Below are 21,324 nucleotides of genomic sequence, written 5' to 3' on the forward strand. Positions count from 1 at the left end.
GTGTTGTGGTCCTGAGATATGAAATGTCATTCACCTCAAACATTAGTCACTAGCAAAAAGATGGGCCATTTTTTGTCTTTATTTAAAATATTTAGCTGAAATTTACCCAGGCCCTTTATATAAGGTGAAACCTAGGATTTCAGCATGTGTGTTGGATTTTCTGCTTTTGACTCAGATGTCCCAGAGAATTTTGAATGTATCAAGCCCAGCTGTCAAACCAAGAATTTCTCATGCAGTTATTAGATAGAAGCGAAAGAGATATTGAAGGGATTTCAGTAAACTTGGGAAACAGTAAACTTTAAATGGGCAAGTTTGTTACCAAAAGAAATAGAAGAAGAATTCCTAACAGGAATTTCTGACAGATCAGTAGCTTTTAATCTACCATGTGTGCCCTTATTCTCACGTATGTGGAAACTAACACATGGTCAGTCTCTAGCCAATGATCTGTGCATAGACATCTGGAGGACTTCGGGTCTTTTTCAGTTCTGTTGATTGATTAGGAGCTTACTCACCTGTGTTGGCAAAGGTGAGGAGACAGTCATGGTGGGTAAGAGGACAAAAGATCTCAACATCTCAAAGGGCTGTGCAATCGAGGAATCATAAAATACTCTTGAAGCTCCTGAGTTTGTCTTGTTTGTTTCTAATATTTGTGGTCAGAATTAGATAAGGGCTGAATTCCAATTCTACACCAAGACTTCAATATCTTTTTGGCTTTTTTTTTTTAAGATATATTTATTTGAAACTCAGAGTTACAGATAGGGAGAGGCAAAGGCAGAGAGAGAAACAGAAGTCTTCCATCCGTGGGTTCACTGCCCAGATGGTCACAACACCAGGGCTGTGCCAGGCCAAAGTTAGGAACTTCATCCGGATCTCCCATGTGGGTGCAGGGGCCCAAGCACTTGGGCCATTTCCGCTGCTTTTCCAGATCAGCAGGGAGCTGGATCGGAAGCGGAGCAGCCAGGAATCAAACCAGCACCCGTGTGGGATGCCAGTGCTATAGGCGGCAGCTTTACCTACTATGCCACAGCGCTGGCCCCTCAATATTTTTTAATTAACTTTTTTATTTGGAGGTCACAGTGGACTTATATATACAGTTCTAATAAAAAACACAGAGGGATTGCATGCACCCGTCTCCATTTTCTCTTGACAGTAATGACTGACATGACTGTAGGATAGTATCACAACCAGGAGGTTGGCATGGCCATGGTCCTGCCCCCATGTCCACATTTCACCAGTCTTACATGCACTCCTGTGTGTGTTTACTTAGTTCTATACAGTTTTGTCCTGTGTATACATTTGTGTGACTCAGCCACAGTCCAGACCAAGCAGAGTTCCATTACAAGGACCCTTCGTACCACTCTTTATAAAGCCACAGCCTCTTCCCTTCTTTGTCCTCCCCACTCCCACCCTCTGGGAACCACTATTTTCCATCTCTAAAATTATGTCATTTGAAGCATGATATGCAGCTGGAATAATATAGCATGTAACCTTTTGGGGATTGGCCTTTTTTTCCCACTCACAATATAACCTTGAAAATCTGTTGATCTCCAGAAAATACAATTTTCAAATGTAGTCCTTTAATTTGGATAGAGGGCAGTCTAATTTTGTTGCTGATAATAGAGTAAAAAGTTATCACTAATGTTGATGGTAGCTTGAAGATCTGATAGTGCCCAATCACTATGAGAAAATGAAATATATACAAACAGTATTTACTTGGATTTTTAAAAGCAAGCTAATAAAGCAGAAACTTCCTAGTGTTTTTGTGATGATGACTTTTTTCCCCTGTTATAAGTGGTTAAGAACATATTGCAAGAAAACTCCATCAATATCAAAAGACTATGGGAGCAACCGTGGAGGATATTGCAACCCAAGGAGAGAGTTTGTGTTGTATTCCAGTCTATAATATTTTTTATTACATTGCCAGTAAATCTCTGGTAAGAGACTGTGGAAATTAAGAGCTCATGTTTGGATTTTCATGGCCTGAGAAGCTGATGACAGCAAGATAGCGTTTTTTGCATCTCTCCCAGCAGCCTCTGTATCCCCTGACCTGGTGGGTGGTTTGTTAGCCTATTCCGACCCGCCGTTCAAAGGGCCCTGTTTGCTTCTCAAGCTCCAGGTAGACCTTTCAGAGTGTGCGCTGCCTTCCTAACCGCCCCATGCCTCCCTCCTCTGGTGTGTTCTCTGTAGAGTGTGAGCCAATAGAAGCAATAGCCAAGTTTGACTACGTTGGACGATCTGCCAGAGAGCTGACCTTCAAGAAAGGCGCCTCACTGCTGCTGTACCACCGCGCCTCCGAGGACTGGTGGGAAGGCCGACACAACGGGGTCGACGGGCTTGTGCCCCACCAGTACATAGTGGTGCAGGATATGTGAGTGATCCCCACTTCCAGCGCCGGCGTGAGGGAAGCTCAGCAGAGGCCCCGGAGGCCGGGCTTGCTAGCTGGCCATACTTCTTCACCTGCTCGGTGACCTTGCTAATAGTACTTTGGGACCCCAGGTTTCCATTTCCCAAACCCTTAACGAGTTTGGAGCTAACACTACTGGGAAACATCTTTTTGAAGCTTCTGGGTTTTTAAAGAAATAAAACAGAAAATAGCTTTCACAGTGGAAATGCACTGCTAATTCCAAAGCAGTGCTGCTCTGTTCTTCATGTCTTTCAACTCCAAGTTCCCAAGGGGGAAGCTACCGACCTCAAGTCTAAGGGAATCCTCTCTAGGGATTTTTCATGTTTTTGAACTTCGCTGATGAGAAAACTGTCATTTCAACAGTATCTAAAGACATTAAGTAAAAGACACAGGTTACAAAGTGAACATAGTGTTACCTCTAGTTTCTTTTAGATTTATTTATCTGAGAGGGATCGATCTTTTATCTGCTGGGTCACTCCCCCAATGACCACAAGACAGAGGCATGGGCCGAGCAAAAATCAAGAACTGGGCACTCCATCCTGGTCTCCCGTGTGAGTAGCAGGGGCCCAAGTAGTTGAGCCATTATCTGCTGCCTCCCCAGGTGCATGAGCAAGAAGCTGGATTTAATTTAGCACTCCAGTATGGGATGCCAACATCACAAATGGCATCCCACAGCAAAACAACACTTTTTTTTTTTTGGCTCCAGTGTTTTCTGAGTACAGTGTTTCACAGTGCATTACCAACGGAAGAAACACTAATACACGAAATATATACAGTGTCTGATTCAGCCTAATTTAAAATGTTAAAGTTTGTATCTCAGAGTCCAAGAAGTACTATGTATGGGTAAACAAACAGGCATTTATGTACCTAAAGTACTGAATCAGGGGTGAGTGTGTGGCAGGGCGGGTAAGTCTCCACACCCACCTCCCATATCTGAGTGCCTGGTTCAATTCCTGGCTGTTCTGCTTCCTGCTAATTCACAGCCTGGGAGGCAGCAGGTGATGGCTCAAGTACTTGGATCCCTGCCTCCCATGTGGGAGACCTAGACAGAGTCCTGGGCTCCTAGCTTCAGCCTGGCCCAATCCCAGTCACTGGGGCTTTGGAGGGTGAACCAGCACATGGGCAATCTCTCTTCATCTGTCTCTTTGTCTATCTCTCTGCCTTTCAAATAAAATGAAAAAAAATTTTTTAAATAATGTACCTAACCTTATAGATGTCTATATTATAAATACTAGGCACACCCTCATAGAGGTATATCCCAGACATAGAGGGGAAAAAAAGGGGTGAATAATATATCCTAAAATCCTAATAGTCATTATATTATATGCTATATTATAGGCGATTGTTACTTCACTCTTTTTTATGTATCTAGAATTTTTAACTTACCTACAGTAAAATCGCATTATTTTTGTAATGAAAAGAAAACAGCGTGTGTTGTGTGTTGCGTCCACAAATGCCATCACTTTTTCATCCCATTTGTCTCCCAGTGGACCCTCACTCCTGACTCTCCCTGTTTCAGGGATGATGCATTTTCAGACACTCTGAGCCAAAAAGCCGACAGTGAAGCCAGCAGTGGGCCAGTCACCGAGGACAAGTCTTCGTCCAAGGACATGAGCTCCCCGACGGACCGGCACTCCGACGGCTACTTGGCCAGGTAGGTAGAATCAGCTCACTGGGCTCCCAAGCCTCCAGCTCCCACAAGAGCCACCATGCATTACCCCATGCAATGACCTCTCCTATGTTCTCTGTCTGTGGATGTCTAGACAAAGGAAAAGAGGAGAGCCGCCCCCTCCAGGAAGGCGTCCTGGCAGGACCAGTGATGGCCACTGCCCCCTCCACCCGCCACATGCTCTTTCCAACTCCTCAGTTGACCTGGGGTCCCCAAGCCTGGCCAGTCACCCCCGGGGCCTGCTGCAGAACCGTGGCCTCAACAACGACAGTCCCGAGAGGAGGCGCCGCCCCGGCCACGGCAGCCTGACCAACATCAGCCGGCACGACTCCCTCAAGAAGATCGACAGCCCCCCTATCAGGAGGTCCACGTCATCAGGGCAGTACACAAGCTTCAACGACCACAAGCCCCTGGACCCAGAGACGATTGCTCAGGTACAGTGCTTTTAATGGATGATTGCGTCCATTCACCTGGAGGGGTGAAGGATTTACCTTCTGCTGCTGCGGTTTGATATAGAGCCCACTGAAAACAACAGAAGGGACATTAGCCCATCCTTTTTTATAAAAGATTTATTTATTTTAAAGGCAGAGGTACAGAGAGGGGGAAGAGACAGAGATCCTCAATCCACTGGTTCACTCCTAAATTGGCCGCAGTGGCCGGAGCTGGGCCGATGAGAAGCCAGGAGCTTCCTCCAGATTTCCCACAGGGATGCAGGGACCCAAGCACTTGGGCCATCCTCTGCTGCTTTCCTAGGTGTATTAGCAGGGAGCTGGAATAGAAGCAGAGCGGCCAGGACCCAAACTGGCGCCCCTTTGCGATGCCCACACTGCAGACGGCAGCTTAACCTGCTGTGCCACAGCGCCAACCCCTAACCCCTTCTTTAAATTAAGGCCTGGCTCTCAGTGTCTTTTGAAGAACCATGTGTTCCTGAAGGGGCCCAGGTGTATCAGGTTCACAGCAACTTAAACAGAGACAGGGCAGAAAGAAAGGTAGGACTTGGAACGTTGAAAGCCAAGGAAATTGTTGAAAAAGATGAACAAGGAAAGAATGGCCCTCTCAGATGCTAAATGCGTCTAAAGCTAGAGAGACAGGCAAGCTGATGGAACACAAGGAGGCCCCAAAATCAGAAAGGTTTGGGTATACGGCAAAGATGATACTTTCTGTTTAGGACGTGGCGGGTCAGTTCATCATGCTGCAGTCAGTATCGGTGAACTGTTTGAACAGTGGGTCTGGCTCCTGTGTGCCCTCCCGCCCCATCCACGGCTTCTGCCCCCAGCCAGACCACACAGAGGACCGCAGCAGCATCTTCCGCTGATGAGAATTTTCTAAGCAGAAGTGAAAGAGTAGCGATGGCCGTTCTGCGTCCTTGCTCTCTGGTGCTTTGTACGGCATGACAGAGCGGGCGCGTAGATTCAGGGCTCGCCCTTCAGTTCTCTGCACCATCTTCCAGCTGTCACTGAGGTGGAGAGAAAGCAAGCAGATGAAAAAATAACAAAGGAATGAAATTAATATGGGGAAGTATGAAAGATGGATTATTTTTAATAAAAAGCACCCAAGGAAACCCGCCCTGGTGTGATAGGACACTCAAAATAGCTTCAAAGTCTAACTAAAAAGAATTTTGGCGAGCAGATTAGATTATGTGAAGAGTTTCATATGTTTTTTTTTTAATTAAATTTTAAACAGACAACAGCTTCTCAGCCAACATCAAAAAGAGGATTTTTGCCATTTGGGGTCCTTTTTTTCCACTTAAAGTGCTATGTAAGGGCTCTGAGGCTTATTTAGAATGAGTGAAATTCAAGAATAGCTGAAGATAATGGTTCTGGAAACGCACATCAGTGCTGCAGTAAGTAGGTGAGACACACTGCACGGGGTGGGAAGGTCTGTTTAACCCCCTTGATGCTACAACAAGGGGATTCTGTCATTTTACAGCTTTAAAACACACGCTCAACAGATAAATGAGGCTGTGCACAATCTCTCTGGGACAAATATTTGTAAAAAAAAAAATCCATATGTTTAGCAGCAAATGGAAATCACATATGAAAATAATCACTTGAAAAGTGATGTCACCCCCCAAAGTGGCTTCCAGCTTTGTCCTTTGTTTATCCTTCCAACTGCACTCTTCCCATTTTCCCAAGAGGACAGGTCAGCGTGCCATCGTGGTGTTCATACACTGAACATCCAAGTGCTTTATTAAACAATCAATAGGCTCCCTGATGCAGAGTCTTAAAGGATACCATATCCATAGATGATTCTATCTTGGTTTACTCATTATTGGAAACTGTCATTGTCTTGGTTTAATCACTTACGCAAACCTTTTTTGAGCACTTACTGTCTGCCAGATCCCCTGGTAGGGTGTGTGGACACTAATTTAAATAGCAGCAGCTGCCTCCAGGTGCTTAGAGACCACAGTGGGGAGATGGAGCTAGAAGTGGTTGCTTTGAGCAGTGCCAGAGCAGTGGATGCTCAGGTGGGTGGAGAGGTTCCCAGGGATAGAAAGAAGCAACCTGTCAGACCAGGGCAGGGTCTCCACCCCATCTCAGTCAGTGCTCTGCCATTCTTTTTAACTTGTACTAACTTACACCATCTTAGCCATTTTCAAGTGTGCAGCTCACCAAAGTGCATTTGTGTTGTCAAATAGCTCTCCAGAACTTTTCCATCTTACAAAACTGAAACTCTATCAAACAACAGCTCCCCCTATTTCCCTCTCCCAGATGCTGGCAACCTTCCCGTTTCTATGAATCTGAGTACTCTAGCCACCACATTTAACTGGAATCATACAGTTTGTCTTTTTGTGACTGGCTACTTCAGAACAGTTCCCTCAAGGTTCACACATGTTCTGTGAGACAAGATTTCCTTTGTTTTTAGGGCTGATTGATACCCACCTTGTATGAATATACCACATTCTGACAGTTTTCAAACAAAATTTTGCATAACTATATTTACAGCAATACTGATACACGCATTTCTTTGCTTTTTGTTTTTTCAAATGGGGGCACATGCAGTATTTGTCTCTCTGGGCCTGGTTATTTCACTCACTATGGTGTCCTGCAGTTACATCCATTTTGCTGCAAATGGTAGAATTTCATTTTTTATAGCTGAATAATGTTCTATTGTGTATATATGCCACATGTCCTTTATCCATTCGTCTGATGATGGATACCTTGGTTGGTTCCACATTTTGACTCTTGGGAACAATGTTGCTATAAACATGGTGGTGCAGGTATCTTTGTGTTCAACTGTTTTGGATATATACCCAGTAGTGGAATTGCTAGATCCTATGGCAAGTCTATTTCTAGTTTAAGAAATCTCTACACTGTTTTCCACAGTGGTGGCATTAATTTACATTCCCACCTACAGTGTATAAGTATTCCCCTTCTCCACATCCTTGCCAGCATTTGTTACTCTCTGTGTTTTGGATTTTAGCCATTCTGACAGGAGTGAGGTAATACCTAATTGTGGTCTTGCTTTTTACTTCCCTGATGACCATTGATGTTGAGCATTTTTTTGTACAGTTGTTAGCCATTTTTATTTTACTTTTGAGACCTGTCTGTCAAAATCCTTTGCCCATTTCTCAATTGGATTTTTGTTGTTGTTGTTGAGTTTAAATTGTTGATAGACTGTGGATATCATCAAGGACACAAAACAATGGAAAGGTATTCCTTGCTCATGGATTGGAAGAATTCACATCGTCAAAATGTCTATACTACCTAAAACAGTTAACAGATTCAGTGTAACCCCTATCAAAATACCAATGGCATTCTTTACAGAGTGTGAAAAAGACAATCCTAAAATTTGTACTAAATCACAAAAGACCCAAAATAGCCAAAGTGATACTAAGCAAAAAAAATTAAGCTGGAGACATCACAAAACCCGACTTAAAAGCATACTAAAAAGCTGTAATTAAAACAGCTTGGTAGTGGCATAAAAACCAATACATAAATCAGTAGAACATAATAGAGAACCCAAAAGTTAATCCATGTACATACAGCCAACTAATTTTTGACAGAAGTGCTCAGACCATATAGTGCAATAAGGATAATTCTTCAACAAATGGTGCTGGCAAAATTGGGTGTATATATGTAGAAGAATGAAATTGGATCCATAACTCTCACCAAATACAAAAATAAACTCAAGATGGATTTAAGACCTGAGACTATGAAGTTTCTGGAAGAACATATAAGGAAAACATTCCAAGACCCTTGTGTAGGGGATGACTTCTTAGACAAGACCCCCAAAGCACAGGCAACAAAAGCAAACTAAACAAATGGGACTATATCAAACTCAGAAGCTTTTGCAAAGCAAAGGAAATGATCAGCAGAATGAAGAGACATCCAATAGAATGAGAAAAAATATTTGCAAGCCACCTATATACCACATCTTGTTTATCTCTCTGTCCATCCATGGAATAAACTCTACTTTTTTAAACTAATATTTTGTAATTATTCCTTCAGTATCTGAAATCAATTGGTGACATGCTTAATTTGAAAAATATAAAGCTCTAAATAAAGGTAAAAAGAAATAAGTATTAAAATAATTTAATATACTTCAGTTCATTATTAACACTAAAAGACAAATGTAGTGAAATATTTTCACCTACTTGCAGAATTTCTATAAAAGCAAAAATCAAAAATGTACCTTGATAGAGTATTAAGTTAATAGACATAACTAGACTCACATTTCATGAAAAGTCTTCCTATTAGCTATGTGGCTTTTCCAAATTGGCAGACAACTCTTAGTCACACAGTTGCAATGAAAGAATAATTTATATAGTTAGTTGCATTCCTGGAAAATGTTTCACTATTTTAAAAAAAAGATTTTGCCTTTATATATTGTTAGCCTAAATAACAGAGAAAGATCTTCCAAAGAATAATATTTGGGAATGGCAGAACATTACAGTGGAATCTGTGTGCCATAATAAACTGCCACAAAGAGGCTGAGACTCGGGAAGTTTTTAAAGGTGAAGATTACATATTTTGAAATAAAATTCTTTGGCTATGCAGATTAACAACAAGGGTGGTGCCTGTCCAAGGCTGAACAGACAGTTCCTGAGCAGATGTCCTTGCAAAACTATTTTTGTGAAAGGTTGCTGTGGCCTTGGTGCAAAGTTGTGGTCTGGCAGAACTAGTTCTTGCTATCAGGCATACGTGTGTGTACTGCGCCCTTCATCATCTCCCAACGTGCTTGCTTTATTGATTGATTAGGGCTTGCCGTGAGCGAGTCCACTGTGACTCTGAAAACTTTCATAATGTGGGGGATGCAAAAGAGCAAGACGGTCAGAGTTACCTGTTCTTGTCCCCCTCGTCCAAAAGAGGCCATGCCAAAGAACAACTGTAATCTGGAATAACAAGGAGTTTGCTGGTGAGTTGCAGAGAAGGGGCAGGATCCCTGTGGAGCATGAAAATTCAAGATAGCACCAGAGAGCGTAGAGTACGGCACCCTGACTCTCCCACACTGTCGGTCCCACCCATATGAATTGCAAGCTTTACAGGGACAAGGGAAGTTGGAGATCTCCAACAGTCCCCACTGCCACTGCAGACAGCCCAAACACCATTTACAGAGTTGTCCAGATTTCCCATGGTTGTATTGTCATGTAGTAGGAGCCCACATTGTACACACACACACACACACACACACGTAAGGTGCTAGCGCTCAGTGCCATCCTAAACTGGACCCACTGCTAGAGTGCATTCCATCCTGGAGGCCAGAAGCTATAGTGTGTTTCCATTCTTTAGACTCCATCATCATTCTACCATACTCATAAGAAGGGTTTCAACACCATGACCTCAGCTGCTCAGAGCCTAGGCTCCACAGAAGGGCTGAGACTCTGTCTTCCCAACTTCTGTGGCAGTCCTTCCAGGAAATAAGCACGTATGCATGGAGGGACAGCCAACACACAGCGGAATCACCTGTTAGCTAGCCAGATAACAGCCCTGGCCCACAGGAGATGCTACACAGCACATGCACACACCTAAATGATACCCAACAAGTCAGCCAGGAAGCCACCCTCTCCCAGCCAAACCATGCCATGCCCCCACAGTCACGCCTACAGCCTCGGGCTACGGACATGACCACAGACATAACTAACGAGGACTAAAGCTGAAGAAACTGCACAGAGACCACACTACTGCATCTACCCAGAATCAAAGCTAAGACCCCATATCCACACCCAACTGAAATATAGGAAAAATCCTTTCACGGAAAAATTTTTTTAAAAAATCCATAAAACCATAAATGGTGACTGTTGCATTAGATGTGCAGATATCAACACTGTCAAACAAGAAACCTGAAAGGAATCCAACAACCTCAACAGAACACAATAATTATCTAGTAGCAGCCCACAAAATAAAGGAAATTTATGAAATCCATGAAAACATTCAAAATAATTACCTTAAGGAAGTTCAGTATGATATAGGAGAATACATTTTTTTTAAATATCTTGGAATTCTATGAATGAATTTTTTTAAAAAGCCATAGTCCAGCAATAGACTAAAGCAGAAGAAATAATTTCTAAACTTGAAGATGGATCTTTTGAATTAAACAGAGGAAAAGAATGAAGACAGCAAAGCATGCCTATAGGACCTTTGGGACATCATTAAGTAAACACATAAATATTTACACTATTTGAGTTCTAGAGGGAGAAGAAACAAAAAGATACAGAAAACATGTTTAGTGAATAAAATAGAGCAAAACTTTCTAAGTCTTGGAAATGATTTGGACATCCATATCCATGAACCTCAAAGAACCCCAAGTAGGCTCAACCCAAAGAGCTTCTCTCCAAGGCACATTAGTGTCAAGTTGTTAAAAAGCCAAAGATACAGAGAATTCTGAAAGGAAAAGAGAAAAATGCCAAGTTATATATAAGAGAATCTCCATCAGACTACCAGCAGAAATCTTATATATCAGGAAAGAATGGAATGAACATTCTACTAGCAAGACTACTATACCCAGAAAAGTAACACTTCAGATATGAAAGAGGAAGTCTTTCTTAGATAAGCCAAACAGAGGGTATTCATCACTACTAGACCAAGTTTACAAGAAATGCTTAAGGCAGTCCTAGAACAAGAAGCCCAAGGACAGAAACTACCATCATGAAAACACAAGTGTAAAACTCACTGGTAGTAGACACACAAATGAGAAAGAGAAAGGAATCAAACTTTATCATGTCTGAAAGCTGCCATACACAAAGATAAACAATAAGAGAGGAAGAAAGGAACAAAGAATATGTAATAGGAGGCTATCTAAAACTAATAACCTTGAGTGTAAACAGGTTAAGTTCCCCAGTTAAAAAATATAGACTAGTTCAATGAATTAAACACACAAAAGGACCCAACTGTATGCTGCAAGAAACTCACCTCACTGGTAAAGAAAAAAAAAAAAAAATACAGACCACACAAACAGAGGATACGCTGTGAGTATCCTATTAGACAAAGCAGACTATGTAGAAAACTGTAAAAGCAGACAGTGAAGATCAGTACATAATCATAAGAGGATAAATTCAGCAAAAGATGAAATAATTACATATGTAGCCAACCCCGGACCACTCTAACATCTGAAGTTCATATTATATCTACAAGGAGAGAGATATATATAATAATACTTGGGAAATCTAATACACCACTTTCATCAATGGACAGATCATCCAGACAGAAAATCAGCTTTTCTAAAAGTGAACATAACAGGTATGTACAGAACATTTACCTAAGGGCTGCAGATTACGCACTTTTCATCAGCACATGGAACATTAGCCCAGGTTACCATATGTTAACCCACAGAAAAAGACCGGCAGATTTTTTTTTAATGAAATGATATCATTTATCTCCTCTGAACACAAAGGAATAAAATTAGAAACCAACAACAAGGAGCTATGGAAATCATAGCAATACATGGAAATTAAACAACCTGCTCCTGAACCACCAGGGAGACAACACAGAAATTAAGTCTTTAAATTTCTTGAATTAAAACAGAAACATACAAAAACCTATGGAATGCAACAAAGGCAGTACTAAGAAATTTATAGCAATAAACACATCAAAAAAGTATATTTCAAATGAATATACACCATGATCATGAGATTTTTCCCACAAATCCAAGAATGTTTCACCATAAAAAAAATCAGTAAGAATGATACCGACAGAATGAAGGATAAAACCACATGACCATCTCAGTACATGTAGAAAGAACATTCATTCATTCAACAAAATTCAACATCTCCTGAAAAAAACTTTCAACACATGAGACTTAAAAGAAACTTATCTCAACATAATTAAGGCCACAGAGAAGAAATCCACAGCCAGCACCATACTGAATGGGGAAAACTTGTGTTTATTCTAAGATTTTTTAACAAAAGGATACCCACTTTTATCATTCTTTTTCAACATAGTACTCGAAGTCCTGGCCAAAGCTAGGCAAGACAGAGAAAGAAAGGTCATTCAAATTCTAAAAGAAGCCAAACTTTCTTTTTGCAGCTGTCATCTTATATATGGAGAAACTTGAACACTGCACTGAGAAACCCTTAAAACTGATAAACAGCTGGAGTAAAGTTGCAAAGATATGATCAACAAAGATCAATAGCATTTCTATGTATGCACTAAAAATACACAAAATGAACTAGCCAAAAAGACACCAAGGTAGTATGTCATTTATATTAGCTATTTTAGAAATGAAATACCTAGGAATAATTTAAGGAGGTGAAAGAACTCTACAATGAAAATCATAAAACACTGATGAAAGACACTGAAAGAGACACAAAAAATGGGAAAACATCTAATGTTTATAGACTAAAAAAATCAATATTGTAAAAATATCTACACCATCCAAAACAATCTACAGACTCAATGTGACCCCTAACAAAGTATCAATGACATTCTTCATAGAAATAGAAGAAAGCACTCTCAAACTCCTGTGGAGCCACCAAAGACCCCAGATATCCAAAGCAGTCTTCAGCAACAAGAACAAAGCTGAAGACATCACAACACCTGATCTCAAAACATACTACAAAGCTTTAGTAGCCAAAATAGTACTGCACTAGCATGAAGAGACACATATAGACCAATGAAACAGAATAGAGGCCCTAGAAATAAATCAGTGTACTTACAGCCAACAGATTGTGAACAGAGATGCCAAAAACATACTAGGAGAAAGTCTCTTTAATAAATAGTCCTTAGAGTACTGGATGTTCATATGCACAGAGATGAAACCATCTCTCTGTCACCACATACAACAGTCAGCTTAAAATGAATCAAAGATTTAAATGTAAGACTTGAAATTGTGTCACTACTAGAAGGAAACCTGTAGCGAATGCTTCAGGACATTCGTCTGGGAAGACAGGTTTTGGATATGAAGCTAAAAGTACAGGCACAAAACCAAAAATTGTTAAATGGAATCATATCAAAGTAAAAAGCTTCTGCACAGCAAAAGGGTGCAGTGACACCCTGCAGAACGGAAAAAATGCAAACTATTCCTCTGACAAGAGATTGTTACACAGAATAGTCAAGGAACTGAATACAATAGCAAAAAATAAAAAATAATTCAATTTTAAAATGGGCAAATGACCTGAACCAAAAATTCATAAAAGAAGATACAAATGGCCAACAAGTACAAGAAAAAAATACTTAACATCACTCATCATCAGGGAAACACAGATCAAAACCACAGTGAGATATCACGTCACCCCAGTTAGAATGGCAGTCCTCAAAAAGACAAAAAATAACATGGTAGTTAAGATGCAGATGAAAGCAAACTTTCATGCACTGTTGACAGAATATGATTTAATATAGCCACTGTGGAAAACAGTATCAAAGTTCCTCAAAAAACTGGAAATCCAACTATCATATTATCTAGCAATTCCACTATATATATATATATATACACACACACACACACACACGCACAAAGGAAATTAGTATATTAGAGATATCTGTATTCCCATGTTTTTACAGCACTTACCACAATAGCCAAGATATAAAATCAACCAAGATACCCATGAATGGGTGAATGAACAAAGAAAATGTAGTATATATACACACATGCATAACAGAATATTATTCAGCCATAGAAAAGAACTAAATCTTGTCCTGTGTCACAGTGTGGATAGAATTAGCAGACCTGTTGAGTGAACCTTACACAGAAAGACAAACCTTATGTTCTCATGTGCAGAAACTAAGAAGGTGTATCACATGGAATTAGAGGATGCAATAGTGGTTGGCAGAGGTGAAGAGAGAATGGTTAATGGGTACAGAACTGCATTCGGCTAGGAGGAATAACTTCCTGATTTTCTATAGCACAGTGTGATAACTGTGGTTGACAACTTATAATTATGTATTTCAAAATAGCTAGTGGAGAAGATTTTGAGTTTCCAATACCAAGAAATGATAAGTGTTTGAAATAAGGGATATGTCTCAAACTCTGGCCTGCCTCATCACATATTTTATTCAGTAACTGAAATATATCACGCTGTACTCCATACATGTGTACAATTGTTACGTGTCAATTTAAAAGTTTTGTTATTAGTTTTACATTTTTTATTTAATTTACTTGAAAGGCAGAGAGAGCAAGCTCCCTTCCACTGGTTCACTTCCACAAATGCCTGCAACCACTGGGACTGGGCCAGCCAAAGCCAGGATCTGGGAACTCAGCCAAAGGCTCCCATGAGGGTAGCAGGAACCAAACTGCTTGAGCCAGCACCTGCTGCCTCCCAGGGTGCACATTAGCAGGAAGCTGCAAAAAAGGTCAGGACTCTAACCCAGGTATTCTGATCTGGGACGTAGGAGTCCCAAGCTGTGGCTCAAGCACTTGGCCAAATGCCTAAACCCCCCAAAATATTTATTTTTAATGAAGTTAGGGGAGCAGGCAGTTAGCCTATCAGTTAAGATTCCCACACCCTATATTGAAGTGCCTGTGTTTAATTCCTGCTTCACTTCTTCACTCCTGCTTCCTGCTAATATAGACCTTGGAAAGCAGCAGTGATGATTCAAGTAAGTGTGTTCCTGCCATCCAAATGGGAGACCTGGAATTCCTGGCGCCGGGCTTTGGCTTGGGCCTACCCCTGGCCATTGTGGGCATTTGGGAAATGAATCAGTCAGAAGCTCTCTCTGTCCATCTCACTCTCCTTCTCTCAAATAAATATAATTTTTAAGATGTAAAAAGTTAAAAGATTCTAGGCTAAGGTTGTTATACAAGAGGTCTTCAGAAAGTTTGTAGAATACGCATATTATGAAAAAGCTACACATGTATTTCAGAATATTTTGCTGTGAAATAAACTTGCATTTTAAATCTACTTTTCCCTGAGCTTTTTGAAATACCTTTATGAATGAAATTTTCACTTACCTAGAGAAAATTCCAATGTTGCGCAAGACACAGGAAAATTCTTTGCATGTCAACTCTCTGGGGCACTAGTGAGACAGGTTGTATGTCTGGCCTCTGCCCACAATCCTACTGCATCCTTGTGACACTAAAATATATATATATATATATATATATATATATACACACACAAACACATGCCAAAAAAATATATGCACAGCCAAAAATGCATTCATGGGGCAGCACTACAGCCAGAGACCCAGTGCACGTGGTTCAGGGGAAGACTTAAGCTCAATTTTCCAGAATTTTCCAGAGTTAGCCAAGTGCATAGTAAGTGCTCAAAAATTTGTTAAGCATGATTCTTTGTTACTGTTCATATTTGCTTATTGAGAAATTAGTGTAGCACCTAAATTTAAGCTGTTATTCTAAGTCGAACTAGAATTCCTAACCACAAACTCAATGCCAGTGGAGACCATCAGACGGTTACCTCGAGCCTTAGAATGGCAAGCACTTGATATATGGCTCCCTGAACCATTACAACTTGATCTCTTCAAAATTTAGGGTCAAGATAACCAAATCTGACATCATATGTACACTCATAATATCTAATAACTGTGACTTTAAAATATTCTCTTTGCTGGCTTGTTTGCTTTGAAGTGAAATATCTAGGTAGAATTCGGTACCTTTGTGTGAATTACCATGTGTCATTTCCATCTTTCTGATTGTGTCTCAACAGGACATCGAAGAGACGATGAACACCGCTTTGAATGAGCTCCGAGAACTGGAGCGACAGAGTACAGCCAAGCACGCGCCGGATGTGGTGCTGGATACCTTGGAACAAGTGAAAAACTCTCCCACGCCAGCCACCTCCACGGAATCTCTCAGCCCTTTGCACAGCGCTGCCCTCAGGAGCGCGGAGCCTCAGATCCGGCGTAGCACTAGCTCCTCCAGTGACACGATGAGTACTTTCAAGCCCGTGGTGGCACCCAGAATGGGCGTGCAGCTGAAGCCCCCAGCCCTTAGGCCAAAACCTGCTGTTCTTCCAAAAACAAATCCTACCATAGGACCTGCCCCACCTTCCCAGGGTCCGACAGACAAGTCTTGCACGATGTGAAAACCAGCTGGGCAAGGTCGGAAGGGGAGGCGATTTTAAAAAGCAAATGGATCAGGGACAAAAGTCCGTGATGCGTAACTTTGCTTAGTTTTGTGCTTATGACTGGAGATCGTTTGGCTTTTCTATGTTGTCAAATGTCATGTCTGAGACTAGCTAAATTAACACGGGCATTTGTATTTTGTAATTTTTTTTAAATAACTGGACAAATCTTACGTCATTTTAAAGACAATAGAAACACTTAGACTTACTTGAAAAAAAAAAATCCAATGCTGCACCACTTGTAATGAAGGCAACACCGCTCTCTGCATCATACAGCGCTTCAGACTTAGTGTAGCTCAGGTGAGTCAGAGACGTCTTGGTCCGAAGGCCGGAGAATCCCAGTTCCAGGTTCCGGAGGGGCATAATCAGTGCCAGCCTGTGGCCCTCAGGGTAATGGCTGAGAAGTGGCGAAAGCTGCCATTGTTTGGCAACTGACTGAACACCTCTGATTGCACACGGAGCTGGGGCCCGGCTCCCACTAAAAGCTTGCAGATGTCACGGTGGCATGTGCCCAGTGCGACCCTAAGCCCATGGCACGAACGTATTGGATCACTGCCTTTCCTAACAGCTGCTGCCCGGGTCTAGGTTAAAGGCTCAGTGGAAGGGGGTAGAATCTCTGCAGTTATTGCTGGAACCGGACCTAGGAAAGGAGTGGGGAAGACACTGGCCCCAAAGCTATGGACTGCTCCATCCGTGAACGCTATCAGGCCCCAGAGCTTTCCAAGTCCAGCCCTTGCACTTAGAAAGGACTGGAACAGTTTAATCTTAAGGATTTTTCTGGTTACTCAATGCCACAAACTCCTTCAAGGGTCTATTGCACAATAACTGCCTAGCAGATATTTCTAAATCCCTGTGGAAATGGAGCAGTTGCAGCCGAGTCCCTGGTCCACTCAGTGCTCTGCTCCACGTTCCTTGTTTCCTTTAAACACACCACAAGAGCCTGATGATGCCAACTTTGAAACCCCAGGGTCCTTGTTCTGTGTCTTGAGCTGGCTGGGGTACTACACAGAGCCAACCTGGGAAGACTGCCTTGTGGGTCCAGGATGGTTTCCTCCTGATTTCGTACCTTGGGACCTTGACATTCTTTCAGTTTTTCTTTTGCAATGTGGTCTCTGCGTAACTCGCACAGTCAGCTGGGCTCATCATTCCTCAACTGAGACCATCATTCTCTGGCATGCTAGTACATAGACGATCTTTCATTAGCCTGTATTTACACTGTAGTTTCCCTTTCTTAAAACGCTTGCTTCCCATTCATTTATCCTTTGCTAAGATACAAACACCATTACCCTACCAGCAGTGGCTGGTATCATCTATAGACCTAAAAGCTTTTTACTGTTCTATCATCAAACTTACTTGATGAAGAAACTTACAAAAAAAAAAAATGAATGGCTCAGAACGAACTCCTATGAACCATCATTGATTTCTTTCTGGTTGGGTTTCAGATTCGAAGTCTGTTGCCTCCCCAGCCGAGTCAACATATTGTGGACTTGACTTCATCAGCCCATTGGTAACTACATTGTGTAGAAAGGAATTAGGCTGTGTACCCAAGACCATTACGTTCATAGCTACCTATTTGCCAGTCTAATTTTCTCCTACAGAAAAATATTGAGACATGGTTATCTTTCAAAGTCATACCTCCAAGTTCTCAAAACCATCCTTTTTTACCCACTTTGGGGTCGGGGGAGACGGCCCAGCTCAGCATCCTCTCCAACCCTGGATCATTTCTCTTGAGCTGTAGTTGTCCTTATGCACCTTTGTACACCATGGATTGCCAGCCAGAAATGAGCTTTGAACAACCCTAACTTTTAGATAATCCTCCCAAACTCCCTAGGAAGTTTAAATTTCCTGAGTAATCCCCTAGCTCTTTAAAATAATAAAGATTCTTAAGAATCATTTTCCTTCTTTGATTGAAAAGTGAGATGTTCAAGTATCAAAAGAGTAGAAGCATCTTGCATTTTTCTCGTGTCTTTTTGAAGCTGTAACTTCAGCATTTCAGATCTCACTACTACCAGCTCAGTTCTTTAGACTCCTCCCTGCAGTCTTTCTACTTGAGCTGGACCAAGGATTGCCTTCTGCCCCTCACATCAGGGCCCTCTGCGGCCTTGCATGGCAGAGGGCATGCTGCTGTAGCCCTCCAGAGCCCTAGAGGCTGTGCCTTCTTCAGGAAACGGCTCCCGATACACCCAGCACTCCCTTACTGTACTGTTCTCTATCTTTTCTCCCTCTACTCCTGTGGTCACCTGGAGACACTCTCACTTCAGTTGCAAGCAAAGGGTGTGGCGTCAGATTGAGCAAGGACTTAGTAAGAACTTAGCAGGTCTCATTGCTTTGTTGAGTCAAAGTCTTCAGATTCCAAGGACGTGACACGGTGGTCACCACACAAAAGCTCCAGAATGGCACCCAGCAAAGTTCATTCAACGCTGCAGCAGCTCAGAAGCCTCACCTGTTCACAGCCTTTACAGTGGCAGGTGCAGCACCCAGAGGGGAGGTGGAAAGGGAGACGGAAGAAAGAAAAATCAGCCCTGGAGATGTGATGTGACGCCCCCAGTTTTAGGGTCTTAGCAGTCTTCATGTGTGGTCTGGGAAGGGGTCATTTTGATGATGGATAGATTATGGTTCTACAAAGATCACCTGACTGCACTCACACAAGAATATGTATTCACAGCCGGTATCACACACGCATATGTTCATGTCCTATCCACAGAACTCACTCAAGTAGATTTACCAAGCCGGGCTTTCGGTTTGGGTCAGGGGTTTGGGGAATGGATTGTCATGATAAAGGAAGGTACTCAGTACACATTTTCTGATGAGTGTTGTGTCAGCCGCTTCAACCTTTTGAGGGTGCTTTCTAGAGCTCCACGTTCACGTTTGGTGTCAGCATCAGCATTTGCCAGATTTCCACGTCTTCACACGATGTAATCTGACTTCGGTGCCCCTTGAGCCAGCCAGAGTATTCTCAGTAGGGCCCCAGTTAGTCTATGACAGTGGTCACAAACCCTTCGCAACAGATAGAGCGCCCCAAGGGTCAAGTTGTATCAGTTATGAGTTTGTACGTTTGCTCTTCCCAAAATGGGGTTATAATTTTAATTAAAAAAAAAAGGAGTAGGTAGATAGTGGTATCCTTAGTATTTAGGAATGACATAGCCTCTGGAGTCTACCAGCTGAGGAAACTTTTATCATTACAGCCTCCGAAATCCAAAGCTAAAGAGCCTAGGCCTCTGTGAGGGATTTGGAAGACTACAGGCCTTGGGATGGAGCTTGACAATTCCTCATCACAGCGCTGAGAGGCTATGGAGCAGGAAACATGCTTGGACTCTTGCTTTCAGTTATTCACCACAAAGGACCTAAGAGTCAGATCAGCTTAGGACCGAAGGCTCTGCCCTTGGGTAGCTGCAGCCACACTACGCCAGGAAATCCCCTGAGCTGAGCCCAGCCTCCAGCTGGGCTGGAGTTTTGGCCTCGGTGCAGGGTGATGGGCATAGCCTCATGAGATCAGGAAAACAAGCTGGAATTGGAGCTTTCACTTACCCTAGTATACTTTATTTAAAAAAAAAAAAATAGTCTATGTGGTATAATCAAGATGGGTACCTGTATCTTTCAATTACGTAGGGAATTTTGTATGTTTAAATAATTGTACTGGGTTCCATAATGCTTATCTTAGAAACTGTTTAGTAAAAGAAAATATATAAACCGTGCGTTTGTGAATGCCCCCCTTAGAGCATTCATCCAAGTTCAATGTGTAGTGCGATGGTTATTATAGTTACTTAAGTATAGTAAGTGGCTGTGTAACAGGAGAGACTGCTATTTACCTACATACCCACAGGTAACTCCTGCCCACGTAATTAAATCAGTATTGTCCTTTCCTGTCGGTTTGATCAATTGCAGTTCTGGTAGCTTCCTGCTTGTGACTGTTACCTAATTGTGTCAATGTACATCTGTAGTATGTACATGTGAAAGTGCCTTTCTATTTTAGAGGAGTTTTAGCCTGGCTCTTGTACTGTCGCCCCATTCTCTGCCCAGCCCGCCTCTGCCTCCCCCACCTCTCGCTGCCCACTGGAGTGTTTTGAAACGCCCCCTTCTCCCAGCTGCGTCTCCACCCCCACCTTCCCGCGCCTCAGTGCTCGGTGGTGTCTCGTTCTCCAGCCGTGTCCGCCGTCAGACTGTCTCGTCTCCGTAGACGTGGTTTGCGTTCCTCCCTCCTCGCAGTGAGCCCCCGTGTGCTCCCTTCCACGCCCCGCTCACGTGCTGCCGACTGCCATCTTGTCGCCACGCTCTGTACTGCCTCTTACCATGACGTTCCCGCCTCTCCGAGGCGAAATTAAAGGGGAATACTTTTACAGTTCTGCAAGAAGAAGAAAAAAGCTTTGTTCATCTGTTGTGACAATGCACTTTTCTGTACAGTACTGAACATTTTGGCATGTACCATTTCAGGCTTCAGTATATGGTCAGGTTTGTTCTTCACGGTGTATCTTTATAATAAAATAGTTCTGGCTGCCTCTTGTCTGTTTCCAATGTGGTATGATTCTCCATGGCATCTTGGGTTGGGTTGCATTGTGAAACTTTTTCCCTTCTTAAAATAAAAACTTTCGTTTTTGTTTGTGCATTTGAAAAGGACACAGCAGGCACAGGGCTGTGTCCTGTAGCGGTGGTTTTTCAGAGTGGTGGTTTGGGGACTCGTGTGTCGTAAAACACATGAGAGCTGTCTCTCAGAGGAGCCTCCTAAATACACACCACCTTGCAATTGAGCCTTTGAAAAGTCCTTTAAAAAAAAAAAAAGATTGTATTTATTTGAGAAGT

The 21,324-nt window shown here is 42.2% G+C and overlaps 1 protein-coding gene and 1 long non-coding RNA gene across 4 annotated transcripts in view; one reads left to right on the forward strand and one right to left on the reverse strand.

Annotated features, from left to right (window-relative positions):
* Window positions 1-21,026, forward strand: part of SRGAP1 (SLIT-ROBO Rho GTPase activating protein 1) — a 319,306-nt gene extending 298,280 nt beyond the window's left edge. For all 3 annotated transcript variants that reach the window (XM_070052569.1, XM_002711308.5, XM_017341950.3), the window contains 4 exons: window positions 2,188-2,368; window positions 3,924-4,058; window positions 4,168-4,507; window positions 16,111-21,026. In XM_070052569.1, coding sequence (XP_069908670.1) covers window positions 2,188-2,368; window positions 3,924-4,058; window positions 4,168-4,507; window positions 16,111-16,488 — 1,034 coding nt within the window. In that variant the 3' untranslated portion in view covers window positions 16,489-21,026. The remainder of the gene's footprint in view (window positions 1-2,187; window positions 2,369-3,923; window positions 4,059-4,167; window positions 4,508-16,110) is intronic.
* LOC138844379 (uncharacterized) lies at window positions 4,625-16,869 on the reverse strand. Its single transcript, XR_011380139.1, has 3 exons — window positions 16,737-16,869; window positions 15,399-15,522; window positions 4,625-5,529 (listed from the first exon to the last, which is right to left on the reverse strand). It is a non-coding gene; the product is annotated as an uncharacterized lncRNA (long non-coding RNA).
* Window positions 21,027-21,324: the final 298 nt, after the last annotated feature.

Source organism: Oryctolagus cuniculus, chromosome 11 (assembly GCF_964237555.1).
Source record: "Oryctolagus cuniculus chromosome 11, mOryCun1.1, whole genome shotgun sequence".
Classification (NCBI taxonomy): Eukaryota; Metazoa; Chordata; class Mammalia; order Lagomorpha; family Leporidae; genus Oryctolagus; species Oryctolagus cuniculus.